The sequence below is a fragment of the Phyllostomus hastatus genome, unplaced genomic scaffold (genome assembly GCF_019186645.2).
Source record: "Phyllostomus hastatus isolate PE091 unplaced genomic scaffold, TTU_PhHast_1.1 phas_contig_150, whole genome shotgun sequence".
NCBI classification, from domain to species: domain Eukaryota; kingdom Metazoa; phylum Chordata; class Mammalia; order Chiroptera; family Phyllostomidae; genus Phyllostomus; species Phyllostomus hastatus.
This window is the reverse complement of record NW_025333611.1, coordinates 27,693,776-27,714,168: the sequence shown is the minus strand read 5'-3', so window position 1 is coordinate 27,714,168 and position 20,393 is coordinate 27,693,776. Positions and strand designations below refer to the sequence as shown.

Genomic DNA, 20,393 nt, shown 5'->3' with positions numbered 1-20,393 from the left:
AACAAGACTAGCACATGGCACATTATAAGCGCCCAGTCAATTTTTCTTTAAATGAATAAGTGCATACTCTGCCTCCAAAATGATTTCTTTTCTTATTCTACCTTCACTTCACCAAAATGAGCCTCTCCTTCAGAGCATGGATCTCATTTGGAAGGTGACAGAAAGGCCTCCACAAATATTCGCTGAATGATTGAAGCTAAAATGAATTACACCAACAAAGAATGCCAGCCTCGTAATGCTGGGCTATTCCCAGGAGTATTAGCATTCTCAAACAGGAAGCTTGAATTTCAGGCATTGTTGACAGAAGAATTTCGGGCCAGCCTGAGTTGAAGTGATATATTTGGACATAGCTGCTGTTCCATAGCTTCTTAAATACACAAGCATTTATTAAGACCCTTTGGGAGTCCTTTGAAACCAGAGTTGACATTAAAGTGTAAAACAGTGATTGAAAAGCATTGTTTGTTTCTAAGGGAAGAATTGTGGATGGGGAATAAGGGGGCTGGGTTTCGATCCGGGATGTGCCACTAATTACCGTGGCTCCTTGGACAGGTTGCTGAGGATAACCAGCACCTCCTGAGCATCTGTTGTGTGCCCGGCCCTGAGCTAGGCACTCGACTCACACATATTATCTTTGCAACTCATCCAGGTGGATTTTTTAAAACTTAATTTTATTATTATTATTTTAATCCTCACCAGAGCACATGCTCATTGATTTTAGAGAGATGGGAAGGAAGGGAGAATAAGAGGACAAGAAACATCAATTGTCTGCTTTTCATACTCTCCCGGACCAGGACAGAACCCGCAACCTACGCATGTGACCTGACCAGAAACCGAACCCATGGCCTTCCAGTTTGTGGGATGATGCCCACTCGAGCCACATGGGCCAGGACCCAAGTGAATATTTTTATTATCTGTGTTTTATACACAGGGAGACGGATTCGGGAAGGTCAGGCATCGCGCATGAGGATATTCACTAATGCACAGTGCAGGCTGGATTTGGACCCAGGTTTTAGTCAGCCTGCACTCCATTTTCTCCCCCTGCATCCTGATATAGCACCACAGGCCTTCTGTAAATCTACTAATGGGGGCAGGAGAAGAAACTCTTGGGATCTAAGGAGTTGCTTTCTAGGATCCGTTTCATAAGATTTCTACTTTTCTGGTATGGGAGGAAGAGATAGTAAGTCTGGCACTGAGAATTATCTCATTTGGGAATGTAGCTTGGCGGTTAGAGCGAAGCTTTGGAGGTAGGCTTCCTGAGTTTGCATCCTGCTTTTACCACTCACCTTTGGCATCTACAACATGGGTAGAAATCAGAGCACCTACCTCCTGGGTTGTGAAGAGGTGTATCTGAGATGATGCCTGTAAAGTGTGTGGCCCAGTGGGCCCTGCTTAGTGAGCTGGCCAATTTTGAGAAGTAGCTGCAGGTTCAGAGGCTTCCCGAGTCAGCGTAGCAGCCAAGAAGATGCCCAGGGGACCTCCAATATGCCAAGGAATACTCCCATCAACGGCAGGGGCGGGAGGAGAGAGTAGTTGAAAGGCAGGAAGCTCAGAGCCCACAGGAAACATTAGCGAGAGAAACGAATTGTGTTCAGAACAGCCCAGCCCCGTGTGAGGGCTGGAGGCTTGAAGCTCGGAAGCAGGAAAGCGAGCCCCACGAAGAGTTCAAAGTAACTCACTGCTCTACAGTTATTTTTGACATCTGTATTATTTTCTCTGATTACCAAAGTAGTGCATTGGTACTTTGCAGAACTTTATACAATACACATTGCAAGAGAGTCCCCCATCCAAGTTTTTAAAAAATATATTTTTTAAATACTTTAAAACTTTAAAAAAGTTTTTAAAAGGGGGGCCCTTTACTTGTATTTAAAACAGATACAAAAACGCACAGGTCATACTCAGTGTGTTTTCTCAAAGAGAATTCACCAGTTGGCCAGCACCCGGATTGTGCGCCAGCACCCAGGTTATGGACCTAATGTTACCAGAACAACTAAGTCTCCCTGTCTGCTCCCTCCGGTCATTACCAACCCCAATAGGAATCCTCTCCTTACTTCCTTCCCCTTAGATTAGTTTGATCTGTTGTTACTTTTATCTTATTTATTGATTGATTTTAGAGAGAGAAAGGAAGAAAGGGAGAGGGAGAAATATTGATTTGTTGGTCCACTTATTTACGCACTCATTGGTTGATTCTTACACGTGCCCTGACCGGGGATTGACACGTGACCTTGGTGTATCAGGACGAAGCTCTCACCAACTGAGCTACCCAGCCAGAGCCAGCCTGCTGTTAAATTTTTCATAAATGGAATGGCACAGAATGTACCCTTTTCTGCCTGGCTTTTCTCACTCAGCATTATGCTGTGAGATTCGTCCATGTTGCTCTTTAGTATTTTATTACATAGTTACATACAATTTATTCATTCGTTTCATCATCAAACACTAATGGGTATTTGGGTAGTTCCCAGTTTTCAGTTATTATGGATGATCCTGAAATCACTCTCGTACAGATCTTTTGGGTGAACACATGCACTCATCTCTCTTGTGTATACCCCTAGGAATGGAATTGCTGGAGTATAGCATGCATACAATGTTCAGCTGTGGTAGTTACTGCTGCCCAAAGTCTTAAAAGAATATTTGAAGTACATACAAGAGCTCTGTGTGGGCTCCAGGAGAACTTCAGTGTCAGAGCTGAAAGAAGAGGATGAGGAGGGGACAGTCCAGTTGCACTTATCCAATGGCCTCCCAGTAGGTCTCCCCATCTCCCAACCACCCAAGACACCATGGCCACATGACTTGCCCCAAATTCCACTTTCATCTTGTCACTCCCATCTACCTGCCCCAACAAGGGGGACCCTTCTTTAAATCCAGCCACACTCCCGGGGCAGCACTGGGTCACGTTCCTGCTCACTTGCTGGTCTTGGAGTGGGTTTTAGTCATTTCTTATATCCATTCATCCACATAACAAATGTTTAGTGCCTACCACTCGATTGCATTGTTTTAGAATCTGGGATTGGAGAAATGTACACCTGCCCTTATGGAGCCAGCACCCTAGTAGAAAAAGATAATAAATAAACAACATGTTAGTGGTAATAAGGGCTATAGAGAAAAATAAATCAATGTGAGGAGAGTAAGAGCAGGGTGACGGAAAGACTACGCTACTGTGTAACTGAGTGGTCAGGGAAGGGCCATAAGGCAGGGAAGATCTAAACGATGGTTTAAACGACCACTCTGGCTATCTTGTTGGAAATGGGCTACATGGGAGCCAGGTGAAGGGAAGGAGGCAGGAGGCCATCGCAAGAGTCCAGACAAGAGTCGGACTAAGGTGATGGCAGTGGTAGTGACGGGAAGTGGCCGCATTGGCTAATATTCTAGGACTGATGACACTTGCTGACGGGCTGGCTGTGGAGCAGGAGTGGAGTTGACGTTGTCTTGTTTCCACCAAGTTCAATGCCTGCCTTTACACGCAGCCAAGGACCAGACCCTGAGTCCATGATCTGTGATTGGATGGGTAGGTGTCTTTCCAGGTTACAACCATCCAAGCCTCCTATGTGAAAAGTCTCACAGGTAGTGTGATGTAAGTATTTAGACAAATAATTGGAGTCAGACTACCTGTCCCAGCTATCACTAACCAACTCCAACTGTGTATCCTTAGGCAAGTTACATAACCTCTCTGAGCCTCAGGTTCCCCTTTTGCAAAAATGGGACAAGAGTACCACCATCACAGGGCTATTGGCGATGCTGAGAGAGTGAGATAAGCAGGTGTGATGTAGACCTAACATCAAATCAGGGCTTAGTTAAACCAGTTCCCAGCTCAAACAAGCAGACGGAAGGCTATGGAGTAAGGGTTATCTTTATTTGAATTGCAAAGTATAAATATGAACCAGTTTTGGAAATACAAGTTGTAACAGTTGAGAAATGGCACCAGAAACTTCCAGAAGGGACCATGACAGCATTCATTCATAGTTTCAGTGAGGTGGGTAGGTTTACATAAGAGCTGTCCTCACCTCCACTCCAGCTTCTCTGTAGCAATTCATAGGTTATCAATTACCGAGAACAGTCAGCTCCAACATTTCCTGTTCCTCCTCAGTCTACTTTTTCCACTAATACCTTCTCTTGATCAGCCTCTGCTGCACTGACCCCTATGTGGAGTAGCACCAGAAGAGTGGCAGGCGTAAGGGAAATGTCTTGACACAAGGGAAAGTGAGTTCCCACTCTGTGGGCCTGGGGTGATGCGGGCCAGGGGCCAGGAAAGCTGCAAGCACAGAAGCCCAACCTCTTCTGAGATTGGGCAGGGAGAGGACACAGGGAAACACCGATCTCTGTTACGCTTTGACATCAGCACCTTGGGCTTTGAAAACACAAACGGTAGACAAAATCGCCTAGGCAAGACTGCAGTCCAACTCATAGAGTGGATCTGACAAAGTTAACTCCTATGTCCTGACCATACAGACCGCCCCCGGTGGCACTCTGACCGTGGAAGATCTTCGGAAATGTGGACAGACGACAGCTTACTGCAGATGGGCCACAGAGCCACCTCAGATTTGTGGCAGAAGACGGTGATGCTGAGCCAGATGGTGAGGGACTGTGGCGGGGGCGGGGCCAGGAAATCCCAAAGTAACAGTCTAGGCACTTGAAATATTATTGTTAGATTGTTAAAAACTAAATAAATTAACATACATAGAATAAAATAAATATATAATTTAAGAGGCATTTTTACAAACAAAAAAAAAATAGTTGTTATTTTTCCATTTGGGTAGAAGTCCCAAAATTCAGAGTTCTCAGCTTAAGGTATTTCACAGTTAGCTCATCAAATCCAGCGCCGGAGGGTCCAATGGCAGATCCCTTGGTGACTACTTGAGTCTGTGGGTTTTCAATCTTTGTTACTTTCTTAAGAGTCCATGAACCTTTCTTTCTTCCTCTCCTTCCTCTTCCTCCTTTCAGTCACAGATCCTGGAGCATATGGAATTTAACTGGCATCTTCATCCAGAAGACAAGTGTTTAAACGAACTTTACAGATTAAGTGGGGTTCGGTGGAGGGGAATCGGAAGGGCCCGAGGGTCCCTCGCTTTTGCTTCCTTCTGATCCAGACCCCATTGGACATGTTCTGTTTGGCACTTAAAGGCTCTGGTAAAGCAATTAAGGGAGGCCCAATCCAGATGGCAAGTGGGGACAACTGAGTCTTCATGGCTTGTTGTGAAGTCCTTCCCCTCTGCAGAGTCTGTGATCAGCTTGTGTCTTCTTGGAGGTAGCAGTCCCCAGCTGATTCCTAAAGTACAGGAGGAAGGAGGAAGGATTTTAAAGTTGGATCCAGTCTTATGAGTCTCCCAGGTCCAGGCTTTCTAAGTGGAAAGATCATCTGGGAGGGTGTGGAAGGAGAGGGAATGAGGGCAGTCTTTTTGAAAACAGTTCTGCAGGGGTGCCCTGACCCTGGGCCGCCCTCCCAGGTCAAACCAAGCCCTAGGCCCAGAGAAGGACTCAGCAAGCCTTGAAACAGAGCCCAGGAAAGGTGGTGATGGTGCCAGGGGGCAGAGGAGGGACCATTACCTTGAGCACAGGTCTCTCTCAGTGGGAAGTAGTCACGCCCAACTTCACTTTCTCTTCATTTTCCACATCATAACCTCCTCTCCTATGGTACCTGAGGAGGGTTCAGTTTTGCGAGTGAGCTGTGACTGCTACAACAGGGCACGGGTCCCAGAGAGGGTCATTCTAAATGGTGATACCGTGGTGGTTGCATCCACTACTGGGGAAAGCCCAGAGGGATGGCAGCCCAATACACCTCTGGTCAAAGGTCCGAGTGCCCCAAGGGACCCAAACTGTCTCTAACCGCAGGCTACAATTTGCTAAGAAATTTTTACCTCATTCATACAATCCTCACAACATCCTTATGAGGACCTGTCCTCAGGAATGCTATTGGAATGCTAGCCAAGAATTTGGGGAGCTTGGAGGGCTCATGTGGTCACCAGGCAGAGGACCCGGCAGGAAGAGGAGGAATGGAAGTGATTTGCAGAAAGAGCCTGCACGGGCCCCCAACACTCACCTAAACATGAGAAGCCCCACAATGACGAGCAGACAGACAGACGACAGCACCACGGCCACCACAGCCAGGATGGTAGTGTGGTCATATGTAGACAGGCGATTTTCCACTGGGAGGCTCAGCCCATGGCACCTCTCTCCATGGTAACCTGGGTGGCAGCTGGTTCAAGACAGAACGAAGCAGAGATGACGTCGGTAGTTTGGTCTCGCTCTCCCTCACAAACGACCCACCTACAGGAGCCAAACCCCACTCCCCGCACCCTCAGCCTATCAGTCCCTGACAATTAAACAAGCACCTGCCCTCCTCTGCCCTTCCCCAGCAGGGACTCTTTCAAGGCCCCTCTGAGGGCTCCGTGGCCTTCCTCCCTCGCTCCGCACCCCCCTTCTCCACTCCCTCTGATTCTCTGGCCTGAGATTTCTGCTCCAGGCAGGGAAAAAGGGAGGGAGGACTTCAAGGTCTCAGCTAGATGCGTTCCACGTGTGGATGATTTATTGCATGTGTGTGAAGATGGTCTGTTTCAGCCGGTTAAGGGGACTTAGTCACATGAGCTGGTGGGTTGAGCTGAGGAGATTCAGTAATGCTCCTCTAGTGAGGCCCCTCAACACTCTGACCCAGAAATAAACTGGGCCTTCCCCATCAATACTTCCCAAGTCCAGTCCCTCTCTGCCGCTGCCCAGCCTATTAATAGGTCCTGTGCCTGCGCCAGAAGTCCCTTTTCTCAAGTCCCCTTCATTTAACTCCCAGCTGCCCCAGGGTACAGGGCTCCACTTGAGAGCTCAACTTCGGCCTTTGGCCTCTGAACACTGGGCTGCGGGGTCTCCTTCATTGCAGGATAAAGCAAAGAAACCAAGATGACATCGTGCCCAGCTGTCCTACTAGAGCACGGAAGAACGTCAGAAACGACCCCTTGGCTCTTCTCGCTCTAGAAATAAACAAGATGACAACTGCCTCTTCTAACACAAAGCACTTCCTGGAAGCTCTTAGGAAGACTGGGAAGCGCTTACAATTAAACGAGCACATGTCTGCCCCTTCCTTTCTCTGAGCACCCGGAAACCCTTTGATGTAGGTAGGAATGCCACGGGCACAGCAAGGTGGAGCCCTTTTCCCCGGGGACACGCAGCAGGGCAGAGACGTGGACTGTCTGACTCCGAGTTCAGCGAGCTGCCCACTCATTCGCATAACTGCCCACTCCCTCATCAGGGGGTGCGGTGCACTGTCTGCCTGAGGACATCAGGCCACTGGCTACTGCAAAAGGCACTGAAAACCTGGGGCCCTGTACTCTGCGCTCAGCCTCCTTTTGGGAAGCAGGTTGTGCGCCTGGTGCCTCGGAACAAGGAATCCCTTCTCCCTGCTGAGAGGCACCTGGGACACAGATTCGTCCAGTTCAGGCATCAGTGGAGGGGCCAGGCTGCCCCCACCTTCCTGCCCAGCACCTCTCCTGGCCTCAGCTCCTCCTGGGTGCTTTGGGGAACACCTCACTGCAGGATAAATGTAGGTCAGTCTCCCTATACACACTGCAGGGCACACTCCAGACATCTGTCTCGTTGGCTCAGGTGGGCAAAACCGTGACGCCCTTCCTGCCAGGACGCAGAGGAAGCTCACAGGAACGCCCTGGAAAAGTCCCTCATGCACAGATGTCAACAGTTTATAAGACACTATCTTATCTACAAGCTCAACTGAGACCCCGAACACCTTGGTAGGCAGGTACAGCCCCATTTTACAGATTGAAAGACTAAGATTAAGGATCAGAGAGATGGATTTGCCAAAAGTTAAACAACTAGAAAGCGGTAGGGCCAAGACTAGGAACCAGTTTTGGCATATTCCAAATTCATGAACAGTGCAGGTCACATGCATCTGAGGGGTTGATAGGCTCCCGAGGCTGTCTGACTCTGCTCCCTGTTACTGCTGTTGTTGTTAGTTATTATTAACTTGAATCATAAGTAAGCCAAGTACTCTGTGCTAATTTCTTTACAAGGATCATTTCATTGAATCTTAAAAACACCTCTATGAAGTAGGACTTACTATCCCCACTTTAAAGATGAAGAGACTGAGGCTTAACTCCTTAGACAATCTGCCCAAGGTTACACGGCTAGTGAGTGGTAGAGCTAGGATTCAACCCAGCAGTCTGGATGACTTCAGAGACTGTGCTCTCCTGGGGGCGGGAGGGGGGGGGGCGGGAAGGGCCAAAGTTGAGCCTGTTTTTCACTTCCAGCCTATCATTCAAACCCCACAGGTAGTTACTCAGATGATAGAAATAAAGGCTGGCCTCAGAGCCATGCAATCCAGTTACATAATCCCTCCACCCCCACCCTGAGTCAAAAGGATAATAATGTAAACATCCTAATATTACCCACCTCCCCCTCCCTCTGCAGCAGACTCCTGGATTCCCCAGGGAAGGAGGGAGGGTGAGTGCATTCCAAACACCCCCGGGTGGGGGCAAGATCGAGTGTCTTCCCTAGAGCCAGCATCAAACTGGGACACGTCCCTCCTACCCATGTCTATGACCCATTTCCGAACTTGCATTACAACAGAAGCAGGAACCTCTAGGGTCCAGAGACGTCTTCCAAAGTGGGTTTCTCCGCCCACTCCGCCCACTCCAGGACATGGAGGGGCACCATCTGGTGTAGGGGTCTCAGAACACATGAGTTCCATACGGGTCCTGCTATTTCCAGCCAGGCAATCTTGAGCAAGTTACTTTTCCCTTTCTAAGCTTTGGTTTTCTCATGTAAAACATGGGAATAATGAATGCCAATCTCACTTGAGTATTGTGAAGATCAAGTAACTCGGACAAAAGCATTTAATAAGAGGTGAAGTCCCTCATACATGTGCATTATTATAAACTGGACTCCAGAGGGTACTGCCCATACCTGAGGAATGGGGCACCAAAGTCAGACAGAGATAAAGAGAAGGGGTTTGCGATCCCTCCTCAGCACCTGGCAGGGAGGCAAAGAGAGCCCCCAAGCCCATCCCTATGCCAGCTCTGAGTCCTCCTCAGCCGCACTGCCCCCGGGTCTCCTCCAGCCACAGGAAACTCTGCAGCCACTATCTGGGTCAGCGGGCAGTCAGGAGCCCCAGGAAACTGCTCTTTGAGGGCAACTTTTGGCTGGTGACACAAAAGAGCTTTCCTGTGGATGGTGGCTGCGGACGGCTGTTTTAGGAAGCCGGCTAGCCTCAAGCTCACCACAGCAGCCTGGACACACCCTGTGGTGGTTCCTGGGTCTGGAGGCAAGGAGGAGCCACAGAGGGCCCCAGATTTGGTGTCCAGATGTCCCGCTGCCCCAAACCAGGAGCTCTGCATCTTCTCGCTGCCTTCTGCCCTGATACCAAGGGCTGGAGGCAGGAGGCAGCCACACCAGACTCAGAATCCAGCCTTTTCAAAATATGCCTATGAAGCAAATACGAAGTCTTCATATCAGATTGCCCTTCTCTCCAGCTAGTAAAAGCCTTTAGAGACCTCCAGGCGAACAGCTGCCCTCTATAAAACCCCGCTCAAACTCTGTGAGGACAGATGGGGAAGAAGGACGCAAGCCAACACCGAGAGCAGCCCGGGGACATAAAAAGCATGTTGGACTGGAAGTCAGGCACCTGAGTCCCTGTCCTGTTTCCATCCACTTATTTAGCTGTTGATCTCAGGCAAATCACTTCCTACTTCCTGGCTCCGGTTTCCTCATCTTTCAAGTAGAAAGGGCAAGCGCTGCCTACCCAGCAGGGGGCTTCTGAGAATACCACACAGGACTACATCTCCCCACGCCCTAGAATAGCTGACATGAAGTAGATGCTCAACATACACCTATTGGACTCATGTTGCATGTAAACTGTGGAGCTTCAGAGTGAGGAAAAGAAGCATCTTCATGGTTATCATCACCATCCCTAGGGTCACCATGGCCCCGGGCACCCCTATCTAGGTTCTGTGGGCTTAGGAGGTGGCTTGAGCCCAGCTCTCCAGGACGGTGGCGCTGCAAGGGTTCTCAGCTGAGCAGTGGAAGTCCACCCACCAACGCCCTGAGCCAGTTTGGCCCAGGCGGATGCCTGGCCTTAGTCCCTCTTGACTACCCTCAGAGTCACTGCCTCCGCCCTGTGCCAATGATGCCATTTTATAAATTTAAGACAAACATTTCCTTCCTCATCCCAAGACCTTTGGGAAGGATTACTTGGAGACTGTCTCTGTCATTCTTCAGCAGCCCCCTCCCATGTCAAGCTCCTGACAAGGATGTTATAGGAGAGGACACATGAGTGACCATGAACCTGGTGGGGAGTAATGAGTCTGTCTGCCATGTGCCAAGTACCGGGCAGCTCGGCTGCGTGAGATCAGACGGGACAAGGAAGCTTTGAAAAGCCAAGGGATCTGCACCATCACAGCACAGGAGATGCCAGGCAGCCAGTCTTCTTGACAGGTTGGGAGGTGGTGTGCACCCAGCAATCTCCTGGCCGTGGCCAGAGTCTCCCAGGTCACAGAGCCTGCCTCCCCATAGGGCCTTGTGCCCAGCAGGAGAGAGTGGATGTTTACAGCCTGACTTGGGTGTTGGCCTCAGGCACACTGGCGACATTATGCCTGCCAGAGAGTGTGGCAGTGCCGTCATCCCTGAGGGGTTGCCAAGACAGCCGTTTGCTGGGTTTGGCCTGACAGATCAGCTGGGGAACCCATGGCCCCTCCACCCACACCCCTGCCCGGGGAAGGGTGGTGCTGCCTGCCTGGGGGCTGATGCCTACTGGGTCGGGTTCCATTTCCTGCGAATCTTGCACAAAGGGAGTGTTCTCCCACCCTTTGGCCAAAGGCCAATACCCAGCATGTCCCCCACCTCCTGGCCCTTGTTGGGGGGAAGGTGGAGGGAGGAGGAGGGGTTCTCTCCACTCCCACGATGATTGCTCTCTGTGCAGTCCTGCCATGCCTTAGATTCAACCCACATTAGCTCATTCTTGTGCACGCATGTTCGAGTACATGCACACCTGCACAGCATGTATCCAAATGGACCTCATATCTGCCTGCGGGGCTTGAGAAAGGAGGCCACAGGAGCCCTGCTCTGCTCAAAACACTCTGCCATGTCTCCTACTGGCCTGTCCCATCTGGAGTAGGCATGAGGCAGGAACGAAGGGCCTGCCTTCAGGTGTCAGCTCTCCTAGCCATATGCGTATTCCTGAGCAAGCAGGAAATGTCCCCAAGGATGCGAGAACGTCACAGACCCACACCACAGGAAATTGCATCCTATGCGGGGGAAGCCCCTTCCTCTGACTAAAAATATTTCCCTTCCTCCCAACTTCCGCCCAGAGGTTGAGAAGAAACTGGGTGGAATTATGAATTCAAGGAACAGTGACAACCAGGAACAGCCACATGGCTGACAAAGAGTGGGCTGACAGGCAGGCTGGGGGCAGGGACACTTACACACAGGATGGGGCCCGGACCTCCTTCACATATTTGCAGTCTCCGTGAATGCAGTAGTCCTTGTATCTGCGAAGACACGGGTCTCTCTTCTTCCCCAAGCCCTTGCCTTTCTTCTTCCTTTTCCCACGCTCCTCCTTGCTGGGTGTGGCCAGAGCTTGTGGCTTGGAGGAGAAAGCTACTGCAGGAGATAAGCGCTCGGTTAGGTCTTTGACTCCCGAGAGAAAGAATCAGAATAGCACAGTGTCTGAAAGGAGGGTGTACTCTTTGATCCCACCTGAAGTCAGAGGCCTAGGAAGGCCCATTGGCTCTGTGCCTCCCAGGGACTGAAGGAAGACGGGGTGGAGCCCCCAGAAAGTAGTGGAGGAAGTAGAGGGTCGTGGGGGTTCCTAGGAAGGCATTTCACAAACTCAGTTTAAAATCTTCATTCCAAGAATGCTACCTCCTCTTGAGTAACTGCAACTGACTGGGCAACTCTACCAACCTCACCCCCACCCAACTCTCCATCCCACCTCCTACTGCCCCACGCCCACTTGGTTCTATTTTGGCCTTAAATCATTTCCTGATACTGCACTCAGTGCTCCAGTTGCAGGAAGACAGTGTCAGAGATAAAAAGTGCTGCTGCAGAAGGTTCTTGAAGGGAGGGTGTGTATAGGGAGGGTGTTCTTCAAGTAAGAGCAGTGCCCATGTCCAGGTGGCCTCCTCTGGGGGACCTGTTAGCACCAGAGTGCCATGAGCCCAGTGCAGAGTCAGGCTCAGGGACAGCAAGCAAACCATCCCTGGTCAGGGCCTTGCTTTTCTGGCTTCAAGCAAAATATTTACACTGCTCTGTGCCCTTTGCAGCTCACCACTTCTCTCAAAGGTCCATTTACATTGACCCCCAAAATGTCCTGTTTATAGCTCCCTAGGATGGGGAGTACGGTGTGTACAAGTGGCAGAAAGATGAAAAGTAAGGAAATATCCAGAAGGTACTGGAACAACGATGACTGCCCCCATGTTTCCAAAGCAGAAAACCACCTCACACAGACATCCCGCTGGGACTGACCATGGGCGACGCCCATCAGCCCAAGGGTCCGACACCAGTTCCTCTCTTCCCTGCCCACAGCAGAAAAAAAGGGGCCCACTGTCCCAGCTGTAGCCCTGTATCTGGCAGACAGGTGAGCACCAAATGTCAGACTGGAGCCCAAGGCCCTCAAGTCAAAACAGCGTGGCTTTCCATTTCAAGTGAAATACTTGAGGTCCCAAAAGGCAGTGATTTGGCCAAGGTCATACAGGGTTGGGATCAGAAATATGGTCTCTGGACTCCATATCCAGTGCTCTTTCGCAATACACTAAGCTGCCTCACATACCCTACCCCCTACCCCGGATAAGTCTGGAGCACCTGGGATATTGAGCCAGGAATGAGACAATGAATGGGCTCTGAGGTCAGCAGACCTGGGCTCCCATTTCAGCCACATGATCTTGGACAAGGTGCTTAATCTCTCGGAGTCTTGGGATTTTGGGTAAAAAGTAGACAGTAAGAGTTTCCATTTCAGAGGGTGGCTATAAGAATTAATCAACCTGTAGTAACATGTTGAATGCCTAGAACACAGTAGGCACTTGAAAAATGGTAACATTTATTTTAAGTGATAGGATACCCTGAGAAACAATCTTCACCCAGGAAAGCCAAGAGACGGGAAGAGAGAGGTGCCAGTCCCCTCCAGTGCAGACCCAGGCCCCTTCTGAGCTCAGAAGGCAAGGCAGATGCTGAAACTCAAGTGACCAGAACTGTGGTAAAACTGAGGCAGATAACCCAAGCCAATGAGAAAGGGGAGGAGAAGAGTGACAGGGTGACAGCCAGTCTCCTATCCGGGAGAGGGAGCAGTGAGTCAGGTCTGCAGAGGTATGAGGAGCAGCTGTGTGAGTGGACGGTGAGTCACAGCCCAGCTCTGCCAGGCCTAGAAGGAGAGGGTCAGGGGCATTCACCAGTGACCCCAAAGGTCCACCGTGAGATGATAAAGGATGGCAGCCCAGGTTCAGCTTTGCAGCAGAAGCTTCCTTTTACAAAGCAGAGACAGCACCCCAGGGAAGCCCTGTGTAAGGAGGGAGGTGAGTGGCTGGGGGTGGAGCCAAAACAGGTGGGTGTCTTTCCAACCAAATATAGTCATTCCGGTCCTCCAGGGCTCAGTCCCTGCTCCACCCTCCTGAATTGCTGCAGGTGGCTGGGGCTAGGGCAGTAGGCAACGCCAGTGACTCTGGACTCCAGTGACTCTGGACTCTGTCCTGTCTGTTCCTATACTCAGCCACAGCCACATCTGCCTGTCGGAGGATCCCGCTGGGCCCTTCCTCCCTTAGAGTTTCTTTCAAGGGGGTCAGGAAGTCTCCAGACTTTGGGTAGGATTTGTAGATACCCAGCATTTCAATACAGCTCCTTAGGGACCCAGCGCTCATCATTCATAGCCTTCCCAGGAAGGCTGGCTTCACCTGGGGAGACCAAGAGTTTCTCATTTCCCTGTTTCCCCAACCTGGAGACAAGTGGATGGAGAAGACTTACACTGCATACCTACTATGTGCCTAGCTTCTCCTCGTCTGTTATTTTTTACAGTCATTTGATGTGGGAATTAGGACTTGTGCCCATTTTTACATAGAAACTCTGGAGAAAGCATCTCAATCATTCCTTGTTCCTAACACCCAACTTACCTCTGAAGCATGTACAGACCCCAGACACCTTGCCTGCCTCCGTTTGCTCCAAGGTATCCTTTCTGGGTAGAAAGGCAGCAACTTGGCATATGGCAACCAAGGGCAAAAAGGAGTGCGACCCCTACTCCAGGATCCCTCATTACGCTCGCCAGGCCAATCAGCTTTTCCTTGAAGTCCATGAATACTCCAAACCCACAGGTGTGCCCAAACAACATGAATCCCGGATCTGCTCATTCTTCACCTGCCCACCGGGGACTAAAGATAGGCAGCCACCACACCCACCTCTGAAAAGGTCCAGGTCGGCCTCTTTCAAGTCCAGGGCTTCCCGGCCCCGTCCGCCTCCCGGGGTCAGCAGCTGGTCCGTAGATTCAGTGGGAGATCCCAGGTTGCTGGTTCCACCCTCCATCCCTCTACGAAGCCGCTCCAGGCTCTCTCCGGTCACCAACGCTGAGAGCACTGCGAGTGAGGGGGCAAGGCCGCATCAGACCCTCCGCCGAGACCCCCGGTCGCCACGCACCGATGCCAGCGCCCGCCTACCAGGGAGCACGGGCCCCACCAAGTGGCCCACGCCGGGGGCGCAGCAGCGACCTTCCCCGTACCCCCAGCAAAGCGTCCCCACCCCCCGCCCCCGACCTCCGGGGGCGTCGGTAGCCCTCTCACCTGCAGCCAGAAAGAGCTTCAGCACCACCGACGGCAGCAGCTTCATGGTCCCGGACCCGGCGAAGGCGGCGCGGCAGCAATCACTTTGGAGGCGGCGGCCACCGGGCGCAGGCACGGGAAATAGGGTGGGAGAGGAGCAGGAGATTCCGCGGGGCACGGACTGCTGGACTGCTGCCGGCCTCCGGGTGCAAGTCTTGCTGGGACCTGCGCGGATCTAAAGGCCCCTGGGTGTCTGTTTGCTCACTCCGTCGGTCCGGGCGTGCTTCTGTCTGCCCAAGCCCCTGCGCCCGGGTCAGGGTAGCCAGCTGCGTGGTGCGCGCAGCTCCCTCGATCTACTGAGCGCTCCCGGCGTGCGGCCGGGAATAAGGCTCCGCTAGGCGCCGACGCTCCGCCCCGCCTCGCGCCGCCCCCTCCCCCGCCTCCCGCGCCGGGACACTCGCCCGGCTCGCGGCGCCTGCAGCCTAGCCCCCGACCCGGCGGGCGCGGCGGGGAAGGGGGCGGGAGTAGGGGCGGTGCTCACATTTTTGGGACCAGGCCTGGGCAGCCGCGGCCTGACTGGGTAAGACTGGTGACCGGCAGGTGGCGGGGACCAGTTCCTACCTTTCCCCAAACCCTCGTCGACCTGCAGCCTTGTGACTGCGGAGCTGAGCTCTGCCCTTGGACACCCGTCGCTCCTTCCCGTCTCCCCGGCCCGGTCCCTAAGGCCATCCCTTCTCCAAAGCGGGGCTCTCTACTATGTATGTCAGTTTGAGTTTCAGAAACCCGCTTCTTTGCCTACCAAATACACAATACCAATAAATAGTACATTTATTTGTCATTTAAAAATTAGACACATGAATACCAGCAGGTCTCACGAGCCCCGGGGTTACTAGAGTTGCAGTTGCAGACACTTGGTATCAATCCAACAAAAGCAAAGGAGGCTAGGATTCTTCCAACCTCCCTCCCCGCTTCTGTCCCCCATAGGACATAGTGTCCGCCAGGATTTTGGGACTATGGATTATAATTCCCAAGATCTGGGGTTGGAGAGACACAGAATGTGGAACAAGCCTTATGCTTTCCCTTGCCTTTGAACACCATCCTTCTTCTGAAACATAAAAGCTGAGACTCACTTCTGCAGGACAGGCAGCTAGCTAGCCTAGGGTTGCTTTGTTCGACAGGTGCCAGGAGAGTGATGTATTTCTCTTCCAACCTATTTGTTGTTACAGGGGTCTTCTGGAGTCAATGTCCTGACCCAAAGAAATGACTCTCAGAAGGTATCTCAACTCCTAGGAACGTGCTGGGGAGGGATTTGTGTGACACAGGGCTGGGTTGGCATTCAGAGCCCTCAAATTGTGCCAGATAGAGCCGCTTGCCTGATTCAGCCCATGTGTAGGGATAAAAACAGGCCTGCTATTTATACACAGTCCATCCTACTGTCCCTCCCCATCCCTGCTTTTGCAGGGGTCAGTCAGGCTCTGCCCTCTTAATCTGCCCCCTGCAGCCCTCCCTGGGTCCTAAGGTGCACTGGAATCACTACAGCCCTAAATTGCAATCCTGCCTTTTTAATTACTGTGTGACCTTGGACAAGATATTTATTCTCCCTGACCCTCAGTTTCCACATCTCTGAAATGGGAATAACAGTAATAATATGAACACCTACTTTGGAGAGAAGTGTTTTTGTTTTGTTTTGTTTTGAGAGAGAGAGTTTTTTTGAAGATGAACAAGGGAACACATATATAGCAGTTAATGCAGCGCCAGGCGTGTTATAAACTCTCAGTAAATGTGACATCATCATCATCATCATCACCACAAAGCATTCCACCTTGCCCACTCTATTCCCTTAGAGGCCTCTTTTCTCCCTTTCTCCCACAGGTTTGAGGTTCTGTGCTGTAATTTGGCTGGTTTCAGGCAGAAGATTACCTGTCACCTATTTGGCCAAGTGCCACTGTGGAATTATTCCTTTGGGTGGTCAGTGTTGGGCTGAGGACCTCAGAGGGTAGCCGGACCCAGGCCATACCTTTGTTCTCCCTCAGCAACTGCCTGATCACCTGCTCCCCGCAACCCCCCACCCTAAAAAGCCACCTTGGGGTCAGGGCTTTCCTCAGGGAAGGGTGGAGGGGAACACTTCTTGACACATAGCCAAGTCACTCCTCTTGCCCCAACCCAAGGCCAAGTTCATACCCTGCTGTCCTGTCCCAGCCCGCCGTTCCTTTCGCGTGCTCTTCCGCCTTCTCACCCCCACATCAGCCTTAGTCCCATTCATGGGCAACTCCAAGCTTTCGTCACACCTGGCAGCCTCACCCCAGCGAGGTTTGTGTGTCAGCCAGGTCTTATGGGAAGGGCCTGGAGAAGAAGACAAAAGGCCTGGGATGTATTTGGACAGTCACTTCCCCTCTCAGAACACTAAGTGTCTCCTAACCAAAAGATAAATTGCAGTTAATGCTGGAGCAAACTCATTAACTCACTTATTCCACGAACATCCACTGAGCGCTTTTCAGGCACTAGCCACGCAGCAATAAACCAGACAGCCAAGGATGTGCCTTCGTGGAGCTCACTATGTTCAGCAGTAGGGGACACAGGCAGGACAAGGTCCATAGAAAAAGAAAAATAGGTGCTATGATGACAGAGCCGAGATAGAAGTTAAAATGCAATGATGTACTATAAAACAGTGTGCTCCAGTGCTTGGGATGACGATTTAGGTTTGGTGACTGATTGGCAAAGTCCTCTCTGAACAAGCGACATATGAGCATGAATAAGAAGAAGGAACTGTACTTGTGGTCGTCCATGGTAACAGTGGTCCAAGCCATGCAAATAGTGCAAAAGCTCTGATGTGGGAACAAGTGTGGAGCATTCAAGGGACAAAAAGGAGGCCAGAAAGGAAAAAGGGATATGACGTCACATTGGAGCAAAAGCTAGAGACAGATAATGGATGTTACAGATCAAGGAGGATCCTGGATTTTATTCCCTACCATCGTGGGCATCGACTGGGATGCCAACGGGAAAGCACGGTTATGCAGAGTCTTCCTCTACCTGCTGTCTGGCTTTCAGATGCCAGAGACACACTTCTAAGGAAGCAGAGTCCAAATAAATGGGCCACTCCAATTTCTCTGACTACCTATTGACCATGAGAAAATTGAGGCTGAGAGACGTACTGGCCCTGGGCCACCAGTGAGTCAGAAGGGGTTAGAAGCCCTGGTATCCTGCTTCCTAGCCCTGTGCTGGGTGCCCAGGCCTCTGGGGAGGCAGGACCATGATACTCTGAGTACCACTGACTCACTGCTAAGCCACACAGAGCTTGATTTGGGGAGAACACTCACAAGCCAGTGGGGAGGAGCTGCGCAAAAGGGATGCTGGTGGTGACCAGAAAGCAGGGGAAGGGACTTAGGGAGGAACCAATCTGAGTGTCTTCCCCGCTGTGGCTGAAATGTCTACACTAGTAGATTGTTCCCCCAAATGTGGCTGTGCATCAGAATCATTTGGGAATGTATTAAAGATAAAAAGGGCTAAGGCCCTGCCCAGTTCTAACTCACAATCTCCTCGGGTGGGGCCTAAGCATTTATACTTCTGGCAAGTAATTCTTCACCAGCCAGGTTCAGAAGCACTGGTCTGCACAGTTAGCCAGGATAATGTGTCAAGCATCTGAACAGAATCTGATCCTCTAAGGCATAGGCAGAGGAGCTTTGAGTAAAGACACTCCCCACGTCCTCAACACTGCATGTGCATTATCCTGGTGTGATCCTCCCAACTGTCCCACAAGTAGGCAACCCTCCCCATTTTAAAGGATTGAAGCTTAAAGAGGTCAGTACCAGCCCAAGTTCACTCTGTTAGTAAGCCTCTAAGCTTCAATTTTTCCTGGACTTGTGCTCTTAAACTCAACATTACCCTGAATAAATGGATGAGGCAACTGCTGCCCTCTGTCTGCTTCTAGCAACAGAAACATCATCAGCCTTACTGAGACTCAGTGCTCCATCTGTCCTGGGGGCGAGGATGAGGATCCCTGCCTCACAGGCTGGAAGGAGGATTAGGCAAGGGCAACAGGGCAGCCAGTGAAGTGGGTCCACTCTCAGGAGCCCGACAGCCATGGGTTCAAATTCTGTTTCTGTTATTTTTTTTTCCAGCTTTCTAACTTTGGATATGTTATTCAGCCTCTCTGACCTACAGTTTGCTCATTTGCAAAATGAAGACAATAAAAGTAGCTATTATTACAGGACCCTTGTGATGATTAAATCAGATCATGTATATAAAGCAGAATATGATGCCTGGCCCATAGTAGGTGCTTACTCAGTGACAGCTATTATTAAGAACAAATGCTTTTCTCTCTTTTTTACTTAATTTCTTTCTTTCCTTTTTCCTTCCTTCCTTCCTTCCTTCCTTCCTTCCTTCCTTCCTTCCTGTGAGGATTTAAATAAGGTTGTTTTACTCTGGGCCAGCCACCCTCAGAGCTGAAGTGGTCCCTCTCTCTCAGTAGACACCATGCTTATCAGTAAGATGGGCATCTGCAAAGCCACTAGGAGTTTTGGAAACCTCCACCCAAGAAAGCAACCCTGGCTTAGAGCTCAGAGAGAAGCATGTGCTCCCTGGGGGAGGGGATGCAGTGGCTTTCTCCTTCCACTTTGATTGGGGGAGTCCTAAGCAGACCCAGGGCTCTGCTGGCCGGGGAGAGTGGAAAGGAGGCGAGCTCCATTGAGGATACTTCTATTACCAGGTGGCCATGAGCCCAGTTAACCAAACATGGAAGTTCAGGGTAAGGGGTCACTGCTCCTTGCCCCAGGCAGACTTCTCTCAACCATGTTCTCTATTCCCATCTGAAGCAGCTGATGAAGCAGTTTCGGGGATGCAGCTGGAATTGAGCTCAGCCCTGCCCTGTGGAGTCCCCTCACACCTCCTCCGCTGACTGGAGGTAGCACCACATAATGCCTCACCCACACTCCGAGGTAGACAGGCTCTCTTGTCTGATTGCCTGGGGTCAGGAGCCATTTGAATAGGACGGAGAACAGGAGTGGGTGAGGTGGGGAGAGTGTTTGAGAGGGTCAGGAATCACTGGCATCCCCAGCAAATGTTGGAGAAGGGACATTTACAATAACATACTTGGCTCAGGCCTGGATTCCAAGCCATCTGCCTGCATTTGGGGGCCCATTTCTGGGACTTTGAGGAATTAACATCTCCAGTCCCAGGGCTTCGGCCCTTTCCCTAGCACAGATGGCTCTCCGTCAGCAGGGAGGCGCGAGTGAGTCCTCACTCACCCATCACACAACTCACCTCCTCTTCAAGCCTTGGGATCCTCCTATGCAAAATGAGGGGTTGAAGCAATTGTTCTGTTTCAAGCCCTGGCCAGTGCCATCCACCATGGACTGTTTGCAGTCACACTGTGAAAATCGTGCTGAAGCAATCCTGTGTCAATCGACAGTGCCTGACCTACAGGGCACAATGACCTTTCTCTCTGTGCCTCAGCTCCTGCTTCTCGGAGTGGGGAGAGTAACAATCACCTGAAAGATTCTTGTGACAATTGAAAGAGAAAGTGCTTGGCAAATGGAAAGTTCTGTATTAATAGATCAGGACTGTTATTAACTTCTCCAGGGCTCTACTCTGGAATGAGGTCACAGCACATTCTGAACCAAGAATGTATAGGTTCAGTTCCTCTTGGGAATGCGGTCACAGAGCTTGCAGTTC

The 20,393-nt window shown here is 50.9% G+C and overlaps 1 protein-coding gene across 3 annotated transcripts; it reads right to left on the bottom strand.

Annotated features, from left to right (window-relative positions):
* Window positions 1–3,826: 3,826 nt before the first annotated feature.
* On the bottom strand, window positions 3,827–20,152 carry HBEGF (heparin binding EGF like growth factor). 3 transcript variants are annotated; one of them, XM_045819828.1, is made up of 8 exons: window positions 19,983–20,152; window positions 16,905–17,066; window positions 14,745–14,958; window positions 14,367–14,540; window positions 11,409–11,586; window positions 6,032–6,187; window positions 5,539–5,629; window positions 3,827–5,260 (listed from the first exon to the last, which is right to left on the bottom strand). In XM_045819828.1, the coding sequence occupies exons 3-7, from the start codon at window positions 14,788–14,790 to the stop codon at window positions 5,557–5,559; spliced, it is 627 nt and encodes a 208-aa protein (XP_045675784.1). In that variant the 5' UTR covers window positions 14,791–14,958; window positions 16,905–17,066; window positions 19,983–20,152; the 3' UTR covers window positions 3,827–5,260; window positions 5,539–5,556. The 3 variants fall into 3 exon arrangements, with proteins under 3 accessions (XP_045675784.1, XP_045675775.1, XP_045675792.1); XM_045819819.1 differs by lacking the exons at window positions 16,905–17,066; window positions 19,983–20,152 and having other exon boundaries at window positions 14,745–15,136; XM_045819836.1 differs by lacking the exons at window positions 16,905–17,066; window positions 19,983–20,152 and having other exon boundaries at window positions 11,409–11,583; window positions 14,745–15,136.
* Between the last annotated feature and the right edge of the window lie 241 nt (window positions 20,153–20,393).